At 35.9% G+C, this 26,412-nt stretch overlaps 1 protein-coding gene across 1 annotated transcript; it reads right to left on the bottom strand.

The window, feature by feature from the left end:
- Positions 1–17,182: 17,182 nt before the first annotated feature.
- On the bottom strand, positions 17,183–26,036 carry LOC110900472. Its single transcript, XM_035982138.1, has 6 exons — positions 25,792–26,036; positions 22,202–22,278; positions 21,871–22,113; positions 21,315–21,753; positions 18,984–21,214; positions 17,183–18,834 (listed from the first exon to the last, which is right to left on the bottom strand). Exons 1-6 carry the CDS (start codon positions 26,034–26,036, stop codon positions 17,183–17,185), a joined length of 4,887 nt encoding a protein of 1,628 aa, XP_035838031.1.
- Between the last annotated feature and the right edge of the window lie 376 nt (positions 26,037–26,412).

The raw sequence follows: 26,412 nt of genomic DNA, 5'->3' as shown, positions 1-26,412 counted from the left end.
AAAATCAACCAGAAACCAAAGGAAAAAGGGCAAATAATAGCTGATGGTTCTTCGTTGAGGAAACCAAACGTAGACGGAAATGATAGGCCTGGTAACCGGAAGAGAAAAAACCCTAGTGCATATTCAATCTTCATTGCTTCATTCTGTCACTTTGTGTGTTGACGAAGCTGACAAACACATTGGTATTTTCTCAAAATGTGCAAACTTGAAGAATCTCACATTAAAGGAGTTTGCAACAACGGGATCAGATGGTTTGAGTATCTTTCATCCTCGTTTGGCTAATCTCACACAATGATGAACAGATTGTATTCTTGTCTTTCAGAATACTCTTCTAGCAGAACCCGACACGTCTTCTATCATGTGACGGACACAGGTGCAAGAGAATGGCGAGTTATTTTCAGTTATTTCTGTTGATCCACAAATTCCATCGTTTAAATCAGAATCAGGTTCTCAAAACAAGGATCGTTCTAATAGATTAAAGAGAATAAACCAATTTTTACCATTTTTTACCCATAGTATACGGGCCGTATAACAATATACGACCCGTATACATCGTTCGTATACGTTGTATACGATTGGTAAAAAAAAATTTTACCGAGAGTATACGGTCGTATAAACCGTATACGGGCCGTATACATATGGTAAAAAATGGTAAAAACCTCTGTAATCTTTATATAGTGTGTGATTTGACCGGTTTTATTAAGTTATCTCTGTTGAATTTGATTTCAACAAATCTTTTCCTTTTCCTTCAATTTCTAGAACATTCTCCGTAACATGAAGAGAAATCAATTGTATTTTTTTAGTTGCTTCTCTTGTTAAGTTTCTGAACCAACCGAAATCCACAAATTCCAACAGTTACTTCGTTTTTACCGTCCGGTTTCCAAACTCTTTCACTCAAAGTTAATATTCACTGTGGTGGATGCAAGCATAAAGTTAGAAAAATACTCAAGAAGATTGAAGAGTACACAACTGAAGGTTCAGTGCACGAAAAGTTTCTTACGAACGATATGTATCAGGAAGCTCAGTATCAACAACTTGTGAGTGGGAATATGGCTATGAAGAATAGTATGGATAAACAATCACCGGTACGGATTTTGGTGTTTTGGTAGGTTGAAAGAGGTGAATGGTCCTTGTTTTTCCATGTATCAACAATCACCGGACGTGTCATGTTCTTCTGCTAGTAGTATGAGTCTGAGTCCATTGTGGTTCGTGAACGTATTGTTGAAATCGTCCATCACTAAAGACCTTCAAAGATTTGTTGAAATCGAAGAAAAGAGTAACTAGCAGAAGACGTGTCGGGTTCTTCCAACAAATTGTGTATGTGCTTGTGCTGTAGAAATCGGTGATGAACTTGTGCTGTAGAAACCGGTGATGAACTTGTGTTGTAGAAACCAGTGATGAACTTGTGTTGTAGAAACCGGTGATGAACTTGTGTTATAGAAACCGGTGATGAACTTGTGCTGTAGAAACCGGTGATGAACTTGTGCTGTAGAACGTTGGAAACCCGACAAACAGTCTTGATAACTATGACAGCATATTCAATCTTCATTGTTTCATTAAAATTACAACACACGATAAAATGCTTGTAAAATTGCATCAACTCTCCTATATCAACATACTCTTCTCCAGACGCTTAGTTGTTATGAATGACAACTTGAGGGGTCTAGTTAATCTATTACAAGCTACAACACACGATAACTTTACACTTTATATAGTGTGTGATTTGACCGGTTGTATTCAGTTATTTCAGTTGATCCACAACACACGATAACGGCAGTGATTCGGAATGTTTCGAATCATCACAGAAGACGTGTCGGGTTCTTCTGCTAGTGATTTGGAATGTTTCGAATCATCACAGAAGACGTGTCGGGTTCTTCTGCTAGTAGTATGAGTCTGAGTCCATTGTGGTTCGTGAATGTTTCGAATCATCACAGAAGACGTGTTGGGTTCTTCTGCTAGTAGTATGAGTCTGAGTCCATGCGACAGACACAATTCTTGCAACTTAAATCCACAATCAACGTATACAAATGCAAGAGAATGGCGAGTTATCTAAAATTTTGAAAATTCATGTTTACCTTATTAGTTTCTCAAAACACTAATAAACATCTGCTTCCTGAATCTGAATCAGAATGTTAACTCTTTCACTCATCAACATCGAGGGTTGTATCGGAATCAGGCGTTGGAAGGATTGTAGTAGTAGGACATTGGTACCACTGTGAAAGTTGCATCAGGAAGCTCAACTTTAACAGACCGGTTATTTGACCGAGTAATCAATTGTATTTTTTTAGTTGATTCTCTTGTTAAGTTTTTCTGATCCAACCGAAATCCACAAATTCAAGTCAAGGATCGTTCTAATAAATTAATGAGAATAAACCCTCGTTTCTTCATCTTCATCTTCAAGAACAATGATCAACAGATGATGTTGGGAATTAAACGCATGTACGTGACAAAACAAGGATCGTTCTAATAGATTAAAGAGAATAAAGCAAGGATGTTGTGAATTCGCATAAACATATATTCATTTCATAACCTCCTGCTATAAATCAACCACAACTGACAAAGAGCCTGTATTAGAAACCATCCTATGTCTTTTACCAACCGAAGAGGCAGCAAGGACAGATAATACTTCATTTGTCGAGAAACCATATTGTCAAGAAACTAACATCTTTTACTCATAAACCCTTGAATCCCAACGCTTCTCTAAAAGAGCCTGTATTAGAAACCATCCTATGTCTTTTACCAACCGAAGAGGCAGCAATGACAGATAATACTTCATTTGTCGAGAAACCATATTGTCAAGAAACTAACATCTTTTAATACTTCATTTGTAACTGTAAGGATGATGCAAATTTGTACGTAAAGATCTCTACACAAACTCTTCTACATCTTTTAACCAATTGTCCATCACTTAAGACCTTGAAAGATTTGTTGAAATCGAAGAAAAGAGTAACTAGCAGAAGACGTGTAGGGTTCTTCCAACAAACAGTGTATGTGCTTGTGCTGTAGAAACCGGTGATGAATTTGTGTATCTAAATCAGGTTCCCTGCCTTAGATCGGTCATTCCTTGTGATACATGAACGTTGTATTCTTGTCTTTCAGAAGAGTTGGTATTGAACCAAGAATACTTCAAACATTCTAAACCCTACTTGGAAACAAACCAACAAAATCCTTATACTCTTCTAGCAGAACCCGACACGTCTTCTATGATGATTCGAAACATTCACGAACCACAATGGACTCAGACTAATACTACTCACCCTCCCCTGAGGAAAAGTTTACCCGACGACTCAAGACAAAGCAGTTGGTTTGGGTTCATATCAGCGTTGTTGATGAGATAACGGACATCCATCAAGCTCAAAAAGAAATAGGGTTGTTCATAAAGCTCGCGACTCGTAGCTTCGTAGCTTGCTCGAAAGAAGCTCGAGAAAAACTAGCTAAAAAAACTCAATTTGAGATGAAGTGAACCAAGCTGGCTCATTTTGTAACCAAGCACAGCTCGAGCTAAGCTCGGCTCGGCCCTTAGCTCGGCTCGTTGGCTTGTTCTTAGGCTCGTTTAACTCCGACGTAAAGCTCAAGCCAAGTTTAACCGCCTGAATTAATTTCGAGCTTGAGCTCGACCCCACCCTGGCTCGACTCGGCTCGACTCGTTTACAGCCCTAGGAAGAAAAGGGAAAATAATTTAGGATTTGAACGGACCATTCACATGCCATCTTAAAAATTGAAAGGAAATTACATTTTTATCCTAGGGAAATGCATTATAGTATTATAGATATACAAATAGTTACTTGTGAGTAATAATTCTACTTATAATAAACAATTTCAAATAATATCAACGTGACAACACCTTCTTATTCTTTAAAAGGATCTTTTACTATATGTTTAAAAATCTATTAAATAAATTATTATTTTATATTATAATAATACAAAAGGTAAAGAATAGGTTAATCTAACATTTGAAAACCATTTTGCTTCCATGCTTTGAAAACACTTTTAATGTTATTAGACTCGTGTAATAAACGAGTTTAAGGATAAAATATCTTCATAATAATTTTGATGCAAGTCTATACTCACCGGTGTCCTAAATGGAGTTATATTTTTAGGCTTGCCAAACCATTGATAATTAATAAAGGTCAGTGTTCCAGTGACATTATCAAAAAATATTGATTGGAAGAATGGTTTAAGTAATGGAACTCGACTACAGGTAATATCACTGGGTGATCAGGTTATTGAGGCACTCATACTAGCACTTGAACGTTTATCCCTAGATTTCGTTTAAAACCGCCAAATAGAAGGATTCCGTTTATATTGAAAAGAGAGAATTGTCTCCCGCCCTATGTTTTGCCATGACGATAAATAAAAGTATATGACAATTTCTATGTAAAGTTGGTTTGTTTCTAAAAGAATTGGTTTTTACACATGACCAACTGTTGAATCGTCTATTGTAAAAAATTCAATTATGTAAATTTACGAAGAGAATATAAAATTAAAAAAATTACAAATTTATATCCTTAAACCCATGTAGTACACGGATCTAATAATCTAGTAAATTTAAACAAAACGTTTTTTTATGGAATACAAACGATTTTGAAAAACAATAAACTATTTAATTTTCTTGTTAAATAAAAAGTTATGTATAAATGAGTATAAATGTTATGTATAAATGTAATCATACTGAGCCCGACATGTTAGCTCAAATTAGCCCACGGTATCCTCACCTGTCAAGTCAAAATTGCGTCGGATATATCCACGGTATTTGGCAACTTGCAAGTTGTATGGAATGTATGCTGTCTGACCAGATTATACTTTACTTATACTAAAGGGTATGGAGAGGATGGGCTTGGAGGGGATGAGCCGTCACATAGGCGTCACGTAGGAGTGGTTTGGAGGGGATGGACCTAGGGGGTGGGGGATGAACCCCTTTATGTATATATATGTATGTATGTATAGGTATATGTGAGAGGAAGAGAAGAAAGCAGGTCCGGCTACCCCGGCTGTGGGTGGCCGGTTGTGCCGAGCCGAGCCCCAGGGGGTCGGTGTGGGGGACCGACGCCGGTCCTAGCCGGGCCTCAGCCGACCCCCATACCTTCCAGTCTCATTGTAAATGACATGCAAAATTACTAGCATGTGAGTGTGTGTATATGACGACATACGGTCAGATCGTTTACCCTTTTAAAATTCTTCAAGTAGTGCCGTCTCATTAATCTTTAACATACATACCTGTTTTTTTACATCAAACGTAGTGGGGCGCTATACCCCCACATAGCGCCAGAAAACGCCGGATAACACCGCCACAAGGGCGGTATGGATGAGAAAAAGAGGGGGGCACGACATCTATAACAGCGGTATGGGGGGAGGTTTCAAACTTTGGACCAATCAAAAATTAGTTAGTGTTTTTATAATTAATTAATAAAAACAAAAATTAATAATTAGGTATTGATGGGTAGGGGCTTTATGACTACAGGCTCTAGTGATATAACGTCCCATAAAGCCCCTGTGTGACGTGACACGACACGTGTCGCATAACGCCCCACAAGGGGCTTTATGACTACGAATGACCTTAGAATCAAATTGATCTGAGGGTCTTAACCTTATAGCTAGAGATTGTTTGCGAAATCAAAACTACATGTTAAAGATTGAAGTAGGGGTGTGTATGTCAGTTTAGTGCTCAAACCGAACCAAAACAGAAATTTTGGTTTTCCAGTTTTAGAAAATGAACGATTTGGCCTTTCGGTCTTGTGCATGGGTTAGTCGGTTTGAAATGTCGATTTAGGTTCGTAAAGTGGTTCTTGCGCTCATATTTATAAAAAATATATATCCAAAAAGAAAAAAAATACGAACTTTTTTAATTTTATATTTGTTTTGGTTTAGATTTTTTATAATTTTTAAAAAAAAGTTCAACAAAATAACATTTCTATTAAATATACAGAGTTAAGTTATTTTACAAAGACTCCTAATTGTAAGAAGTGTAAGAAGGATCTATTGAGTGACAAGTGTCCAATAACTATAAAACCTAAACTCATACACCACCACCACCCAAAATCTAAACATCCACCCCCACCCCACCACTATCCAAAAACCTAACCCCCCCCCCACCCAAAAAAAAAAAAAAAAAAATTCTAAACACCCACCACCACCCAAAAACTAACCCCTCCCTCCCCCCACACACACACCTCCTCTCAACAATTTTTTTTGGGTGGGTGAGGGGGGGGGGTTAGGTTTTGGGGTGGTGATGGGTGTTTGGTTTTTTTTTTTTTTTTTTTTTGTGTAGTGGGTTTTTTTTAGAAGCATTTGTACATTGCTTACAATAAAGAGCCTTTGTATTTGATCCTAATCCTAAATATATATTTTTAACATTTAAGTTAAATACATGTTAAAATATTAATAATAACAACTTACGTTGATTATAAGCTTCCAAATTTCGAACCTAGTAAACAACCTTCCTAATTTTTAGTTCAGAGCTCCAACCATTTGCCTCACGCATGTAAGCAGCACGGGACTGGGGAACTTGAAGAGGTATGGTCCCAAATTCTGCGCTGGCCACACGAGATAGCCGCAAATCGCACGCGAGACCATATCCAAAGTAAGTCAAGATGATAACTTCCCCGACCCTGCGCCGACTACAAGGGTGCGTCCCAAGTCGCGCGCAACGTCAAGAACAAGATAAGATCATTTCTGGCACTTAGTTTCTTTGACAAAAGACCTGCCTTCCTTGACCTTGCGCCGGCTACAAGAGAATATATTCAATTCGCGCGGGTACAAGAAGCGCAAAGTAACATCGGACAAGTACAGAAGGTACAAGTGGCAGAGCAGTGGGCCAATAGGCGCTCAACAGGTTGTATCGGATCATGCTGCACGATGAACAATCGTGCACGGGACAAGAAATACACAAGGACACATACGTGGCACCAATCCGCATACGCCGACCACTGCTCCATGATCTCCACTCCACTGCTGATGACAGACAAGGCAACAAGGACAATTGTCAGGACACGTGGATCCATTCAACATGCGCAATTACTCTCTCGTCTGGAATCACTAATGGTCGTGACATAGGAGACAAAATGAATATTCCTTGTTGTGATGGGTGTTTAGTTTTTTTTTTTTTTTTGTGTAGTGGGTTTTTTTAGAAGCATTTGTACATTTCTTACAATAAAGAGCCTTTGTATTTGATCCTAATCCTAAATATATATTTTTAACATTTAAGTTAAATACATGTTAAAATATTAATAATAACAACTTACGTTGATTATAAGCTTCCAAATTTCGAACCTAGTAAACAACCTTCCTAATTTTTAGTTCAGAGCTCCAACCATTTGCCTCGCGCATGGAAGCAGCACGGGACTAGGGAACTTGAAGAGGTATGGTCCCAAATCCTGCGCTGGCCACACGAGATAGCCGCAAATCGCACGCGAGACCATATCCAAAGTAAGTCAAGATGATAACTTCCCCGACCCTGCGCCGACTACAAGGGTGCGTCCCAAGTCGCGCGCAACGTCAAGAACAAGATAAGACCATTTCTGGCACTTAGTTTCTTTGACAAAAGACCTGCCTTCCTTGACCTTGCGCCGGCTACAAGAGAATATATCCAATTCGCGCGGGTACAAGAAGCGCAAAGTAACATCGGACAAGTACAGAAGGTACAAGTGGCAGAGCAGTGGGCCAATAGGCGCTCAACAGGTTGTATCGGATCATGCTGCACGATGAACAATCGTGCACGGGACAAGAAATACACAAGGACACATACGTGGCACCAATCAGCGTGCGCCGACCACTGCTCCATGATCTCCACTCCACTGCTGATGACAGACAAGGCAACAAGGACAATTGTCAGGACACGTGGATCCATTCAACATGCGCAGTTACTCTCTCGTCTGGAATCACTAATGGTCGTGACATAGGAGACAAAATGGATATTCCTTGTTGTCGACCCCAGGCCGAAGACCTATTAGCCCATCTCCTTGACATATCATCTCGACTATAAATAAAGAATTTCACCTTCAGGTTTAAGGATCACTTTCTTGCTCTCTCACTTAACACACACACTTTTATCTTCAAAACAAGTTCTTAATCTCACGCCAGAGGGTGGTTATGAGGAGAACCCCCTATTCCCCTCCTTGTAACGAGTTTCACGATATGTTGATTGTTTTGTAGGATTGACGTAGTTGTTCATCGAGTTCAGGAAAATATTAACATCATTTGGACAATATACAAACCATAAGCTAACTTTTGGATTAGTTTGGTGTTTCTTGATAATATGATCCTCGTTTGCTAAAAGAACTAAAATCAAAAAATCAAGAACGCATAAGAGCATCACAATCAATGTCACATATAGACAAACAATGAACGACTGCCAAAATCCTAACCAAAACTTACCAAGAAGTCAACGGTCTACGGTATGCCCTCTAGACAAATAAACATCATCAACGATTTCAAACAAAAATGAGTAAACCCCTTACATCAACATAGATATTATATTATGTTAAAGAGTATGATTAAATAAGACATTTCATTTCTGATTGTGATATATTAAAAAAAAATAGATAAAGTATATATTTAACAAGCGGATGAAAAGTATACTTTATTAAATAAAAAAAAAAGTTGAAAAGAAAAATAAAATATTACATTATGTCCACATCTTTGTTATTTGCCCCCCTCCAAATAACAACACATCAAACGTGATTCGGAAGCTACTGAGTACTGAGTTAACTCACTCTCAAGCCTATAAATCAACACTCCATCCTCTTCTTCTATATTCAAATCTTTCACAAATTCATTCAATATATTCAGTTGGATTTCATCCTCAATTGTTATAGAAATGAAACCTGCATCAATCTACCCCGAGCAATCACATAGATCAATGAATAAAACAATGATTTGGCCGCGGCGATGTCAAAATAATATCAAGCGGATGATCATTAGCTGAGTCGTGAATTCGGCTATATCTGTTGCTTTGAAGACGACGGACATGATGATGAAGAAGAAAGAAGGTAGAAATGAAGCAACGTAGATAAATATGCTTATAAGAGCCGAATCTTTGGCATGAAGTTCAGTTCCTCTGTATTCTTGTATTGATTTGTTCAATTCTTATGTAATATGTTTGTGAATAAAATTTGATAACATGTACGAACGTTGTGTTTTAGTTACTTCACGATGTAGATAAATATGCATGTCGTAATGCCATACCCATTATTTTATAAAAGAAATTATCTTAAAATTTATAAAACAAAAATAAATATGCTCAAAATTAATTATATATAAAAAATTATCTTGAAAAGTCTTTTTTGTGCCTGTGTTCTTCATTGCACTATTGCGGAAAATCGTAATTATATATATACTAGTGATAGTGGCTAGCAAAGACAATACGTTACTCGTTGTAAAAATGTATATTCGGAAAGTTATAAATCATTATATCTGTTAAAATCAAAATACGTTGCACTGATCAAACACTATAAAAACAAATACCAACAACCCAGTTCTGATAAGCTCTACAGACGTTTAATCAGTACCAGATTGATTTGTTTCGTTAAGAGTACCATACTCGATATAGTTTACAAAATGAACACAAATCGGTTCGCTACGAGACCGCTAATGTTTGCAATACAAACAAAAAAAATAATTTCAAGGCTTTGTAACACAAAAGTTATTTGATGTAAAAAAAATACAAAATCGTGTTTTAATCAATTAAAAACCATCATACAAATAGAACACGACTTGATTGGTTAGGATATTGATACTCCGTATTTTTTGAGATTAAATAAAAACATAAGGGCCATCAGGGTGGTCGCAGCAAAGGTGAACGACAAACCTCTTGCCGATCGGCAACCCCACAACCATCAAAATCATCCGCGCGGCAAAGGTGAATTCGGGAGATTGCAAGGGTGATTTCGGCGACTTGTTGCCGATGGGGGAAAGAAGATAGAGAGGGAGAATGGTGGGGCCCATACTCAAATCAACCAATCACAAGTTTTTGTTTTTTTTAAATGGTTTGCCTAATCTCAAATTAGACATGCACCTCTTAACTTTTTTAGGTAATAGGCAAATTACATGACATAATTCAATTGTATGTGGAGAAACTTTGCCTAAATGGATTAGGTATAAATATAAGGGTGGAGGGAGTCATCAATCACTATTAGGGTGTTTGCGTTATTCTCTAACCAATAATATCATGCCATGTCAAGTCCTTATTCCACTCTCCATTTTGCACTCAATCACTAGCAATGGTCAATCACTATTAAGGATTTAAGGTGTTTGAGTTATATATTTTTTTATTTCTAGAAATTATGCTATATTCCTCAATCAATCCCACTCAAACAATCAATAACTACTCACCGCACAACACCCTCACCGCTCACCAATTTGAAGCCGGCAACCGATCAGCGATCGGTGAATACCATTCCCCCGCGTCTTCACCGTAATGATACCGACCATCCTAATGATTTTAAAGTATATTCCGGTATAAAAAAATCATGTTAACTACGGTTATGATAAAATAAAGAATATTGTTTAACATGTGGATAAATAGTATATTATATTAAATAAAAATTGAAAAGAAAAAAGTCCACATCTTTGTTATTTGCCCCCTCCAAATAACAACTTGATGCGGAAGCTACTGAGTACCGAGTTAACTCACTGACTGACTCTGAAGCCTATAAACTAACACTCCCTCCTGACCCCTTGTTCGATATTCAAATACACCACAGTCCACAAATTCACTTCAATTTGATTCTCAAAAAATGACACCTGCATCATTCTACTGTGATCAATCAAACAACAGATGGTCGAACAAACCTATGATTTCACCACGACGAGGTCAGAATCAAATAAAGCGGATGATGATGAAACAGATCGTGAATTTGGTTGCTTCGAAGACCACCAGCATGAAAATGATGAAGAACACATAATCAATCTCACCGGAAGGAATTGCTGAATTACGTTTTGTTTCTGTGTGATTGTGAATAAACTGTAGACTGTAGTTATGCAAAATTTGCAGATGAGAGCTTTATTTGATGGGTCTGCTCAACTAATTACTATTCACAGTTTATTTCGATGCCTCAGATTCATTAAAATATTACATCAAATTTTTCTTTAATATCAGGGTAAACTGTCAAAATTATCCTGATGTTTGGATATAACTGGTAAATTCATCCAAGAAGTTTTTTTCTCAAATAGACCACTCAAGTTTTAAAATCTTGTTAAAAACTAACGTTAATGAGGGGTATTTTAGTCAATTACGTTAATGAGGATTGCAGTTGGAATTCACCGAATCTTCTTCTGCCCCACAACTTGGCCCTGACTCTCTGAAGTGTTTAATATTTAACCACTATGTTCAATTAATATGATATGTTAATAGCTAAAGTTTTTCTTTTCTGGTGGCAAAGAATACGATTTCAAAATAAAACGAATTAAACAATAAATTCATATATACTAAAATAAAATATATGAATTTATCGTTTTATTTTGAAATCTTATTCAAAAAAGTATATACTGTTTCTAAAATAATGACCTCCCATGGATGAAGTGGATAAAGAGCAAAATGTATTGGATTAATAGTTAATTAGATATAGTTATATAGTGTGCTTACGATTCACCAATTGAGTGTTTAATATTTATCGATTGTTTTCAATTACACATAGTTAATATTTATCCGGAGATTTAGTTGGCCCTTAAAAAAATCAAAATACCCTTCATTTAACATTAGTTTTTAACAAGGTTTCACAGATGGATGGATCTGACAATGATTTTAAAATCTCAGTAGTCCGGTTGAGGGAAAAAAATTTTTAAATGGATCTGACAATTGTATCCAAAGTCCAAACATCAATAACAATTTTGGCAGTTCACTCTTAATTTTAACATTAAAATTAAAAATACATAATAATAATAAAAAGTTGTTACAACTTTCTTTTTTAAGAGCAACTCCAACAGTACAAAGAGGGCGCCAATAGAAACCCCCAATCCAATGTCAATTCTTCAGTTGAGAATGTATTAAGTCACGCCACCTTATCGCTACCCCAACATTACATCAAAACTCCAAAATCATCTCCCAAACAGGTTAAATATGCTAAAGTTAAACCCGACACCAAAATCAAAGTACAAATTGTGATGAAGAAATCGTTTGAAACGCAACTCAAGGCCCAAATCGGTTATTTGTAGTGGAAAAGATGTGTTTTAAGAGGTAGTTGCAATGCCCGTTCGAAACCTCAAACCCATCTGGCAATGTTGGTCCGATTTATAATTGTTGTCAAACTCAAACCCATTTCACACAAGTTCTAACAATCAAAATTCCGTCATCAAATATCAAAATTTTCCCTACTTTGAGATCAAGGTCATCCAAAGCCACAAGTTCACTTTTTTTTCTTTTTTTTTTTTTTTTTTAATGAGAGAGGGTGTCTTATTTTTTTGAGTTAAATGTCATTTTAGTCCCTGTGGTTTGAATCATTTTGTCAGTTTAGTCCAAATGTATCATTTTTCGTCTGTGGGTCCGAAAAGGTTTCACTGTTGCCATTTTAGTCCACTCGGTTAACTTTATCCATTTTTTATGTTAACTAGAAGGGCAATTCGTCCATTTTAAATGGCCGAATTGTGCTTCTAGCTAATAGAGTTACATATAAAATGACCGAATTGTCTTTCTCGTAAACAGAAAAAATGGAATGGATTAAGTTAACCCAATATTAGTGTCACTAATATTACCAAGTGTAAAACGATTAATATGTTCTAATATGGAGGCACATGAGTAAAGTAGTTACAAATATTTTTTTTATTGAAAGGGTAAAAAGAGTAAATCATAGTAACAGATATGACAAAAGGTTTTTTATTTTTTATTTTTTTTTTATTTTAATTCAAAGAGTTAAAATAACCAAACTAGATTCTGCTGTTCAGGAAAAAAAAAAAACCCAAATTAGAGAAAGAAAACGAAATTAACTCTTTATATAATCTACATGTTGAATAAGACTTTTAGAAATGACCCTTAGAAAACAATCGGTTGAATAGTTGAGATGGTCGAGTGAATTATTGGACTAATGTGAATGCACGAAAAGTGGAAAGCAAGAAGATAAGATATGGCAAAAGATCAAATACAAATAATCTTAACATACTAAACATACAAATTGAAGGAAAACCCAAAAGGACAAGGTGACATTTTTGTAATTACCACCAACTATCAAAGTTACAACCAAAAATACCTAAAAAAACACAAAAAATTTTTTTTTAACATTTTTTATTAAAAAATCGCTACATTTCGTTAGCAAAAAAAAAAATAAATAAATAATTTTTTTTTTGGCTGCTACTAAAAGTAGCGATTTTTTAATAAAAAATGTTAAAAAAATAAAATAAAATAATTTGTGTGTTTTTTTATTTTTTTAGATTTTTTTAGGTTTTTTTGGTGGTTTAGTTTTTAGCATTTTAGCTTGGGTGGGGGGGGGGGGGGGTGGGGTGGGGTTAGGTTTTTTTTTTTTTTTGGGGGGGGGGGGTTACGTTTTTTTTTAGGTTTTTTGTTTTTTTTTTTTGGGGGGGGGGTTAGGTTTTTTTAGGTTTTTTTTTTTTTTGGGGGGGGGGTAGGTTTTTTTTAGGTTTTTGGGGGGTGGGGGTTTAGGTTTTTTTTCGGGGTGGGGGGAGTGGTTAGGTTTTTTTAGGTATATTTGTAGAGTAACTTTGATAGTTATTGATAATTACAAAAATGCCACCTTGTCTTTTTGAGTTTTCCTTCAATTTGTATGTTTAGTATGTTAAGATTATTTGTACAAGAACTTTACCCGATAAGATATTTCTTGTTGCGGGAGAAATTATTATTTTATTTTAGGCTTTCACACTACGTTATCTTTCTTAGAGGATAAGAGGTATGTATAAGTCGATTTGAGTCGGTTTTAGCTTAAAATCATAATCATAACTGAGATTAGGTTATTGGATAACTATAATCATAACCGATTTGTTACGATGGTTTCAGTTAATCGGTTTTGATGATAATAGTGAGTGGTTACATGTTGGTTAACCGTGAACTATATTTTTGGGCATATCATATATTTACCATTCAATAAATTGTTATTACACATTTTCAAATGTTAGTATATTGCATAACATTAAAAAAACGTATAATTTATAATATAGTAAATTACTATTATAGCCCTTATGATTTAGTAAGTTTAACCCTTTCAGCCCAAAAATAATCTTTGACGTATTTAACCCTGAGGTTGCATTTGTAACGGATTTGATCCTTAACACTAACTTTGTTACTTTTGTACAGTCAAGTTTAAGAGTATTTTGGTCTTTTACAGTACACATTAGTGGTTATTTATGTAAATTACAAAGTTCTTTTAACTATAAAGAGACTATTTATGTAATTATTTAAGTTTTTGTATAATTTTATTACTTTCACGATTATTATTTAATAAAATACGTTTTAAATATGAAAATTTGTTTTTTATAAACGTTGTTTTTCAAATCATTTGTTTTTTAAACCTTTTTAAAATTGTCCATCTTTTTAAAATCGTTCATTTTTAAACCATTTATTTTTTAAACAGTTTGTTTTTTAAGTCGTTCATTTTTAAAATCTTTTATTTTTAAATCGATCCTTTTATAACCTTTTTTTTTGTAAATCGTTTAATTTTAAACTTTGTATTCTATTACTCACTTATAACCGTTAGGGGAAAAATTCAAAAAATGAACGATTTTAAAAACTGAAAGTGTAAAAAAAGAACGATTTTAAAATCGAAGCAATTTAAAAAACAAACGTAATTAAGATATAAAAAAAATGACGTTTGTAAAAAAATAAATAGTTTAAAAAGTTAAGTTAATAAAAATAAGGTTTCAAAAAGCGAATGGATTTAATAACCAAAAAGTAAATAAAAATGAACGAGTTATGAAAAAACGAACGATCCAAATTAATGGAAGATTTGAAAAAAAAGATGAACCAATCTAAAAAAAGTTTGAAAAATTAACGAGTTTTTTCAAACTTTTTATTAGAGTTGTTAATCTTCTTTCAAATTTTCCATTTCTTTAGAACGTTCGTTTATTCAAAATTCATTCATTTTTAAAACCTTTTGTTAATCAAAATCGTTCGTTTTGTAAAACGTTGAATTAACTAAATTTGTAATACTTTTATTTTTTTTATAAAAGTTGTTTTTTTTTAAATCTTCATTTTAAGCTATTTGTTCGTTTAAAATTGTTCATTTTAAAATTTCTTTATTTTTTAAAATTGTTCATTTTTTTGAAGTTCTTTCTTTAATGGCTATAAGTAAATTATATAATAAAAAGTTTAAAAAACAAAGTATTTAAAAAAGAGCTGTTTTAAAAATGCATGATATAAAAAAAACAATTTGTTTAGCAAAAGTTTAATAAACAAACAGTTTTAAAAAGAATGGTAATAAATGATTTGTTTAAAAATAACGACTTTAAAAGGACCATTTAAAAAAATAATCGGTTTAAAAATGAGCGATTTTAAAAAGATTGACGTTTAGAAAAAGGTTTAAAAAACAAATTATTTTAAAAACAACGTTTTAAAAATCAAATTTATATATTTAAAATTTGTCCCCCTGGCGTTTGACACGTTCGGCTCCTTGGCGCCGGAGGCAGTTCGGTTCTTGTCTAGAGTTCAGCGTGTGGTCCATAGCAACTTTTCGACCCCTCAGGGGCGAGGCTTTGTTTTTAGTAGATTAGGGTTTTCTATTCAAAAAGAGATGGCGGAGCAGTTTGTTGCTCGTCTACCTGCTATCCTTATGTAATTTGCCCTGATGATTCGAATGAAATTGCTTTTTATTGTAAAATGTATATAAAACTCAATAATATTTACACAAACAGTCTCTTTAATATTAAAAGAACTTTATAGTTTACATAAATAGTCTCTAGTGTGTAAAAAGACTAAAATACCCTTAGACTTAACTAGACAAAAGTAACAAAATTAGTGTTAGGTGTCAAAACCATTTGTAGCCTTGGAGTCTGATATATCAATAGATTTTTTTTTCTAAGCTAAAAGGGCTAAACTCGTTAAACCACACGAAACAAAATAGTAATTTACTCTTTATAATATTAGTACCGGTTTGCACCGGATATTTAAACAAAACAATATGAATACCTTGGATGATACCTTAACACGGAAGTGGGAACAACACAAAGGAAATGATACGAAGTTTTGAACTCTAAAGAGAAACAAAAACATCAAATCATTAACAAGCAACGTTAATCTTTAATTTTCTGGAGGTAAATTAAAAAAGGAACTTGTGAGAAACAAGATAAAAGGAGGGAGGTTTTGTTTTAGTTTATAGATTTTTTTTTTTTTTTTTTAATCCAGAGTCATCTATAGTCTTTTTCAAGTATAGTATCGTGTAATTTTCTTATATATTAATTCTACAACATTTTGAACACTAAAAAGGGGGTTAGTTTTGGTATTTCACCAACACTCATCTTCATCCTCACTTGACAAAAAGGAACGTCTGCCATCTCCTTTGAATAAAGAAGAGAGACTGGCAAACAGTAAAGAGAGAGAGAGAGTTAGGTGCCGGCCACCAATCCTTACTGTGGATTCACGGTGGCGCACCGGCGGTGGTTGATGGAGTGTGTGAAAACCGGGTGCTAAAGTGTAATATAACAAGTGTTATATTGTCGTGAACTTGATTATATGTGTCGAATGTGATATCTACGAGCGGTTGTGGTGTTACAGGGTAATCGGGTTAAACTGGCAAAATTAGAGCGCTTAAGGATGATGAACAAAGTGATTCATGCTGATCGGGAGTGATTCGGGTCAAAATAGAGCTTTGAGGATACAAGATATATGATGTAGCAAAGTTCGAGGACCAATTGGTTAAAATGGCAGCTATGATACGCAGCGTAGGTTACGGTAGAATCCCGTAGCATACGGTCAACAGAAAGACAAGTGGGCAGAAACATTGAACCGTAGCCTACGTATTAATTCGTAAGTTACGGCATTTATAAATGGACATGCACGTGATATTTTTGGTGAACTTTATGTTTGGCGGCAGACATAGGAAAAGAGGAGGAATTCTCCTATATATTAATGAATGAAGGAAATGAACACTAAATTATAATTATAACTAGCCTAAGGACCCGTGTATTACACGGGTTGTTAAAAGATAATATGGATTAATAATAGTTGTTTACATTAAATGTTATCACTATATACACATATTTAAACAGATCATGTAATAACTTTTTATTGACAATTATAACGTATATATCACAAATCGTTGAATATCTCTTTATACACCACATTAGTTGTTTTATCCGTAGGTTTTCCATTGTTGTCAAGTATGAGTATCTTCACACCATTTCTTGTTTTCACCCTTGATAAGGCAACATACAACTGACCATGAGAGAAGACTGGTTGTTTGAGGTACAAACCTACTCTTGAAAGAGATTGACCTTGACTTTTGTTGATGGTCATTGCAAAACATACGGTCAGTGGAAATTGTCTTCTTTGAAAAGAGAAAGGAATCTTTTTATCAGAAGGTATCAAGTTTAATCGAGGGATATATGTGCAAGTACCAATATTTGAACCAGATATTATCTCTGCTTCTATTACACGGTTGTGCAGCTTCTTTACTTGTAGCCTTGTACCATTGCACAATCCATTCCGTTGATCAATATTTCTTAATAACATGACTGGAACACCAACTTTAAGGACTAACCTATGATTAGGTAGGCCAGATATTTTAAGACCATTGAGCACATCTGGAGAGTAAAGTCTTTGTTGTGTAGAATTTACGTCTTCAGACGGACAAAGACTGTCAGAACTAAGATACTCTTTTTCTTCACCAGGAAACATTGCTAGCAACCTGTCATTAATCTCATGAACAACTTCATTTTTAGGTGCAAGTATGGCCCGGTCACTAAAATAGTTATGGGCGTCTACGTTTTCCAAGATTGATGGATAAACAAAATCAATTAAACTTCCAATTGGATCAGTAATCAAAAGATCTCGTGGTATTTCAATAGTTGCTTCTCCATCATTTGGACCACCAACGTTACCCTCACCCAAATCCAAAAGCCATTTGCCAAAACTATTTATTTCATCAACATCAGCCGTAGATCTTCCAACCGTTAACCTCATGTTTCTAGTTAGTCTTAGCAATTTACATTTACTCCACAAATAAGACGAACATAAGGAGGCATTAACAATCTCTTGTCTGCCACCATTTGGAACAACAGGTAATATTTGTCTAAAATCCCCTCCAAAAACAATAACTTTACCTCCAAAGCGGATTTCAGAATTTAGAGATGTGTCAATGTTGAAAACGTCATTCATTGTTCTGTCGAGTGCTTCAAATGCATGTTTGTGAACCATAGGTGCTTCATCCCAAATTATCAATTTAGTCTCGTGAAGTAATTTAGCCAAATCACTTTCTGGTTTTATATGGCATATGGAATCTTCAGTAAGATTCAACGGTATGCTAAACCTGGAATGTGCAGTCCTGCCACCATCTAACAACAACGATGCAATTCCACTGGAAGCCACATTTAACACGATTTGACCTCTTGATTTAATTGCAGCGGACAATGTTTTCCATAGAAAAGTTTTACCAGTTCCGCCATAGCCATAAAGGAAAAAAATCTGACCGTTATCACTGTTTACTGCTGCCATAATCTCTTCAAAAACAGTGCGTTGTTCATCAGTTAACATTGTCAAATGACTATCGTACAGATTTCCAAGATATGTTGTATCATATGCCTGCTCCTCGTATATCAAACGACAATCGGAAATACCTGAAGACGACATATCTGGATATGGCATTGATTCAAATCTTCGCAAAGAAGAATTATTTCGCAATAAAAACTTTTCAATTTCGACCAACACATAGTTCTTCAGTTGGTGATCCGGAATTGATAACGCTACGAAATAAGAAAGAAAACAAATTCATCTAATGAATACGGAAACCATTTCATCATAATAAGATAAATTAAGTTAAATAATGATGAACAAATCAAATTATTTTTTTAAAAAAATATAAGTACTAAATTTCAGTGTAAACAAAACGTACCTGTCACTCGATGGTATTTTGCTAATCTGTAAACAAAATCGTCCGCCATGTATCTCCACGAAGTTTCCCAAACAACCTCAGGTCTAGAAAGACTACCGGATAACAACATCGTAGAAAATAAATTGCGAATGTATGAAGCGCTTCCAGTTAAATTTGCTTCTTTTATTGCCTCTACATATTCTGAATCATCATCTAAAAGGCCAAGTGCGTAGCAAGCATCTCTGTATGTATCGCAAACTTTACCATTAACTGTTTTAATGTCGTCAAACGATGTTGGTCCTCTAACCTTGTTAAGAAGAATTCTCAAGAAATACGCTTCACCTAAAGTTGGAGATACGGAATGAATCCTGCCAATTGATTTTTTCCCTTTTCTTGGTTCCCATACTCGCTTGTCAAGCTTCCATACATAAAAAATAGGGAACTGAACGTATGTAAGTGTACGTGCCAACAGGTCATTTGGGTCTTTATTACGTTCCATCCATGATAGAAACATTGAAGATTTAACTGAAGGTTTGTTTAGAACGGAGTTAATATCCTCGTCAGGGCCGAAAACAACAGGTTGTTGGCCAGGTAAATGGAATGGAAGCCTCATAACAGAAGGTCTTCTATAATGTACCTCATTAGCAAATATCCTCCAAGATGCTTCGCAAGCTGATATATAGCGGCAATCGTAATACTCTTTGATCTCGTCTTGTGGTTGCTCTTCCGGTTGACTATCACCACGCGCAACAGCTATAGTGGCTCGATCAGGACCTTTATTGATGTATTTAAAAAGATATTTTATAGACGCGGCTTGATTGCACCATTCAACGTTGATATGAGCTTGATATCTTTTCAATAATTTTTTGTTATAAAGAACCACACTCCTGTTATCAAGCTCAATTTTATTTTTCACAACAGAAGAACCATTGTTTCTCCTTCTGTATAATGGAAACCCATTTGAATCAAGTGTTGTATGATCTTGAAACTTTTTTGGAAAGCCTTTTGAACACTTCATATCTACCATACATGGAGAGCTCAACCTAGCATTACCACATGGACCATGTATCATATACTCTTTCACCAGGATGAATAATTCTGGATCTTCTTCTCTGTTTGGAATTTCAGCAGATATAAATGAATCAACATGGTCCACAGTAGGTAATTTGAATTCAGGTTCCATGAATAAGCATAAATGTGCATGAGGCAAACCACGTTTTTGGAACTCGATAGTGTAAACAACTACAGAAAAATAAAACAAAGTGTTAGCTTTGATGATGACTAATAATTGAATTATTTTGTTAACATTACCTGCTGACGCTTTGCCTAATAGATGATTCTTTTTTAAATCTTTGCAGATAGAATCGAGTTTTATTTTGAAGAGTCTAGACAGGATATCAGGCCTATCTTCCGGACTAAGATTGGTGTCTTTGAGAAACCGTTGAACTTCTGGCCATTTTGGATTGCATGTTATGGTAATAAAATAATCTGGATAACCAAAGCACTTACACAGAGCCATAGCGTCTAAATAGTTTTGCATCATATATCGTGCTCCACCAGTAAAAGAAGACGGCAAAAAAATGCGTTTTCCAGCTTTAGATATATCATCTTGACCTTTACTTCGTAAATTACGGAGACTTTCATATGTGTCGGACCTAAGATCTTTTTGTTGATATCGTATGTACCTAAGTCTCTCGCTCTCTATCATAGTATATGCGTCAACCAGGAACTGCTGGAAAAGCCTCTTAGAATTAAGGATCAATGAAAACTGATTTATACGATCCTGGATAGGATAGGCAAAGAACTCTCTCATAGTACACTTTGGACGTGTTTTATTAACAACATCAACAACACCTCTATGAGGGATATCAATTCTGTAGCCATCTTCTCCATACGGAAACAGAATCGGATATTGTAGTGCAAGATATGATGGATGCAACTCACTAATTCTTTTTAGTTCACCTGTTCGAGTCTCAACTATAATATCTCTATTGTCAACCACATTTTCGATATCACCAACAATAAGAGCAGCGATCTCACCAGCCGTTGGTAAGTTATACGTGCGACCATCTTTTTCTCTTGCTCCAATTATTCGAAGCTTCACATTTACATTAGGGTTGTCTTGGAAGGAATCCCTAACTCTTCTATAAGTTTTGACCAACTCGTTGTCATTGTCTAGTACATCCTTTATATGTTCGATCAATTTAATATCAACATTTGCCGATGAAGAAGAAGACGCACCATCTGAACCCCTGTTACAAAATTGTTATCAAAGATTATTCACAGTCTAACAAAATATGAACTATTAATCTGAAAAAATGGATTTATGGTAACATATAAAATGGACTTTACCTAAATATCGATTGCCTGTTTGAAATTTCGTTTTCAGTATCATATATGTATAGTTGGCAAAATTTTGGTTGAGCTCCGTTGATTGGCATAAGACTTCCAATTGTATGATAATTCTCGCCGCTAATTCTAAAGCAAAAAGGACCATTGCCTCTGTTAACCGTCGAATCAACCTTACCACCCATTGAAGTAAATGCAAACATAGAATTGTAACGGCGAATATTTTTCAAAAAATGCTTGCTTTCATCACCATTGTTAGTAAACAGAATCCGATAACTTCCTCTTGCATCTTTGTAATCTGGAAGCTCTACTATGCCATAAGAACAACAAATGAAATAACAAACTTTTCCATCCTTTTTTCTTCCTTTTCCTTTTTCTGCATTCCACAACTTTGCATTACATACTTCACAAGTAACGCATTGGTCACCATGGTCCAAATAATCTGTTGTGAAAATAAACAAAAAAAATTGTTAACAATGTTATTTAATAAAGAAGATAACATTATATCGACAAATTTTATACTTTTTGTGCATAAGAATACAAATTATTTGAAATGCACCTTTTGAAACACCTTTCAAGGGATCTTGAACCACAATTTGCTCTGTGGTAAAGTCAATAATTGGTATTGGAGAAGTAATTCGTGGCCTACCAATTAACTTACGTTTACCGGATGACAACCTTTCAAAAGAAGAATTTTGAAGAATACCGGAGGTGCCACTAAATGACGTAATGTTGCTAGCAATACGACCGGGAGTAGCGTCTGCTGGTGGTGTACCGTTGTTCGTAACACAACTTAAATTGCCTATAATATATATAAAAAAAACATAATCTTCATGATATAAATTTATATACAAAAACATTGAAGTGTATAAAAGTTAATAAGTATTTACTTGTTCCCATGAATGATGCAGTACGATTAGTAATGACAATTGGAGTTGCTTCTATATCAGGAGAGCGATGTATACTCCTATTGGAATATGATATATGATGAACAAAGTGATTCATGCTGATCGGGAGTGATTCGGGTCAAAATAGAGCTTTGAGGATACAAGATATATGATGTAGCAAAGTTCGAGGACCAATTGGTTAAAATGGCAGCTATGATACGCAGCGTAGGTTACGGTAGAATCCCGTAGCATACGGTCAACAGAAAGACAAGTGGGCAGAAACATTGAACCGTAGCCTACGTATTAATTCGTAAGTTACGGCATTTATAAATGGACATGCACGTGATATTTTTGGTGAACTTTATGTTTGGCGGCAGACATAGGAAAAGAGGAGGAATTCTCCTATATATTAATGAATGAAGGAAATGAACACTAAATTATAATTATAATATAATAAAATATTATTAATTGAAAAGCCATCAACAAAAACAAGGGCATCTTCACCTGAATATTGAGCCGCCATCTTGAAGGTTTTGGAGAACAACATTAATTAAGTGGATTTTGGGTTTCAACAAAAATACATCATCATCACAACATTGGTACATTGGTGGCTGACATAGGGAACATGTGATATCAAACATAATCCTCTTCCCAGCCCAGTTGGTCCCATGTGGTTGGGCTTGTGTCTTCCTTTGGAAGGTCACATGTTCGAAACCCGGCTGTGGCATTTCGAGGGGAGGACGTCCCAATGATGGATCGTTCCTACCGAGGCATGGTGCGGTCCTAAGGGCAACCCGGTTTTACCCAGCTGTTATCCCAGCGGGTCTCTCATGTGGAGGCAGTATGGTTTCCGGGCGAAGGTCAGCTTGCGCAACGGCCGGGGCTCGATCAAACATCACGTCCGGAAGAACGGGGCTGACGGGGGAATGTCATCGACATGAACCCGGTGACCAATAGATCCTGTACATAGAAAGTCACCCTTCAAAAAAATCAATAATATCAAACAACTTTGGACAGCAACAATTAAAAGGGCCATTGTTGGTTTAATAAAACATAAATCATCATTCTTCACGTGAATATATGGGCCGCCATATTCACAAGTGGGCCGACATTCTCAAATATATACACACGTACACAGGAGAGTCATGTGGACTTGGGCCACATTATCATTAAATGGGCCGGCACTTGCGGACTAGTTTTGGGCCGAGGTTTGGAGGGAATTGTTGTGACAAGTCAACAACATTAAAATCGATCATATACACACACAGGAGGTCATGACGGCAGACAAGAGGGACGACGATAGAGAAACCGCGAAGATCCGTCAACCAACATGAGCGGCTAAATCTCTCGTGGGCACTTCGGGTGAATGATTCTTGTTAGACACTTTTAATTCTAGTTTCTGTTTTGTATTGAGATTTGGATTTGTAGTCAGGTGACAGCCGACTATTTGCGTGATTATATAATTTGTGTGACAGACAAATCCTGAGTGACAGTCAGAGTTATAATTATGTTTTGAATCCAATTATGCTTTTGTTGATTGAATGATTCCTATGAATGTTTGTCTTAATATTTCTCTGATCAATTAATATTATGATTTTGAACTGCATAGGTAATTGGTAGATATGACAGATTTACTATTCAATCAATAGCATCCAATAAAATCAGAACGAGGTTATTAGTAATTACAGAATCTGAATCCTAGAGTGATCACCTTTTCTCATCATTGTTTGTTACAACTCAATCTTTTTCTTAATTGCAACTTGTTTTATGTGTTTTTAATTCCATATCAGTTTTACAATCATCAGTTTATTTTTTTATAGTTGTTAGTAAATACTTAACGTTACACACTTTCCACAATCCTCATCTGGTTCGATATCCGACTTACTCTAGCTACTAGTTTATTTCGGTTTTTGCATGTCACTAATGACAGACATTAGTGGTTCTATTCCCATGGTCCAGGTGGTGTACCAGGTCGACCGTAGGTGGCGGCGGAAACTGGAGCTAGGGTTCCGACCGGTTACCATATCCCACAGCCGATCTGGCTTCAAGATGATATCCCCAGCGACGTGCCACCCTGGTTACGCACTTCGTCGACGGCATATATTAGAATACGTGGGGATGTTGGTGTGCTCGGTTAACCCAAATGACGAAAACAGAGGATGGTTGTGGTGTTTGTTGCAGTAGACAGCCACCGTTTCCGTTCCGTCTTCCGGTTTCTCATGACCGGAATCTTCCGGTTTACAATCCAAACACCCAGCCCCATCGCCGTTCTAGGTTTCCAAATCGTCCCTGTTCCTACTCTCCAGCAATTAGTGATCGCAATTCCTTTGAGTTTTCAGCTACGCTTCACCAATTAGGGCTTCAATTTCAATGGTCTTCACTTCGATCTCAGGCACGTTTCATCAAATTAGGGCTCCAATTTTACTGTTCTTCACTTCGATCACAGGTACACTTAAGATTAGGGCTCCAACATGTTCGCTTAAGCAATTAGGGTTCTGGTTATATATAACATTTTGAGTAGACTCTTATGTACAGTATACAAAGAATCCTTTCTTTGACACCTAATTACCTAAGTACCATTTCTTTATTTCTTATCTATTTTTGCACCACCATAAAGTGAATCCAAATGGTGTTGAATCGGAATGGTGGCTGTGAGGGTGGCCTTTTTTTGTTTTTGAGCGAAATCAGGTTTTTCTACCTATCTTTTCTTTCAAAACAGTCCTGGATCAAGTCGATACAACAAGCTATAGTTTAGGTTCATGTTTATGCCGAGCTATGTCACACCTCCAAAATCCACAACCGGAGTATCACCGCAGGGAGCGTGACTGACCAGGATCAAACCACTAATCATTTTGAATAATATAAGTAAGTAAATAAAACCCAACACAAACAATATAATTGGTGTCAAACAATTTAGCAAAGTCTAAGGTAACAGCGGAAGCATTAAGTTCAAAACCAAAATATAAGTTTAAAGTTTCATAAAGTTTCTCATGAACACACAGCGATTTATGTCCCACAACGACTCCTCCAATGCAAGCTCCAGCAAATAACCTAACGACCTGCAATGCTTAGCACGTGGAGGACAATATTATACCTTTGTGCTACGAGAAGCCCAACGTGGGGCATTTCCATCCAGTGACTTCGATCGCACCTTTTCACTGAATGCCATTCGATGCTGTTACCTATTCGTTTAAAGTCTCCTTCGTCATATCTTTCGAATACATGCTTCCATAGCGGCTCATTATGGTCAATCTCCAGTAGTAAATCACTTCGAATATGGGGCCATACGTATTCCCCAAAACCTAACCCGACAGCCACAGACCTGTACCCACAATGATCGTCTGGGGTCACATCTTGTATACGCGATATGTAAGAGTGAAACTCTGATGGAAATTGATCCTTAAACCTCATAATGGTTTAGCAAATCCTCGCCCCCCTTTATTAATGGAAAACCATGATTATCCCACGTCTCCTTCTTTTTAGAACTCGTTGAACGGTTTCGTTGCATTTTAGGTTTTTCAGACTTTACAACCAAACCAGTTCCAAGAGAGCCCTCTAACGGTACGTATGAGCTGTGTCGGGGTAAATCGTACCTATGTTTTGGGGAAGCGGTATATACGTTGTTGTCCTCGCCATAGGAGCTGTTTCTTGCAGCTTCGTCTAACCTCGCAGCTTCAACTAGCCTTTGTTGTACTTTCTTTGATGTAAGCCGACTACGAATATTTTGCTGGACGATCGGTGGTTTCTTAGTTGACGACTTCGGGTTAAGACCGCTTTTATCTTTGAAAGCAAACTTTTTTTCTGATCGGGGGAGTGCGACTCTAATTGTGTCGCCCATTACCGAGCTCTGCTATGTCACACCCTAACTTTTGCGGAAGCGTATGACGTGTGACTGGTTTAATATCATTGCATCCAATCGTAATAAACAACTATATGATCAAAACGATGTTCATCCATTCATAAAATTTGAGTATTACAAACACTGGTTATTCAAGTTTTCAAAACACAACCTTTGACTAGGTTACAAACGAACAAAAGTGGATGACATCTAAACTTGAAGTCTACTTCTAGTTACGACACATGCGCCCAAGATCCATCCTGTCACCTGAAATACATGTAATTTTGGAAAACATCAACAAAAGTTGAGCGAGTTCATGCGTTTTGTTTGTGTAATGTAATCTTGTAAATCTTTGAGAGACTCCTTTGTAAACAGG

This window comes from Helianthus annuus, chromosome 13 (genome assembly GCF_002127325.2).
Source record: "Helianthus annuus cultivar XRQ/B chromosome 13, HanXRQr2.0-SUNRISE, whole genome shotgun sequence".
Classification (NCBI taxonomy): domain Eukaryota; kingdom Viridiplantae; phylum Streptophyta; class Magnoliopsida; order Asterales; family Asteraceae; genus Helianthus; species Helianthus annuus.
Note: the sequence above shows the minus strand (reverse complement) of the source record. Positions and strands in the feature narration are given on the sequence as shown.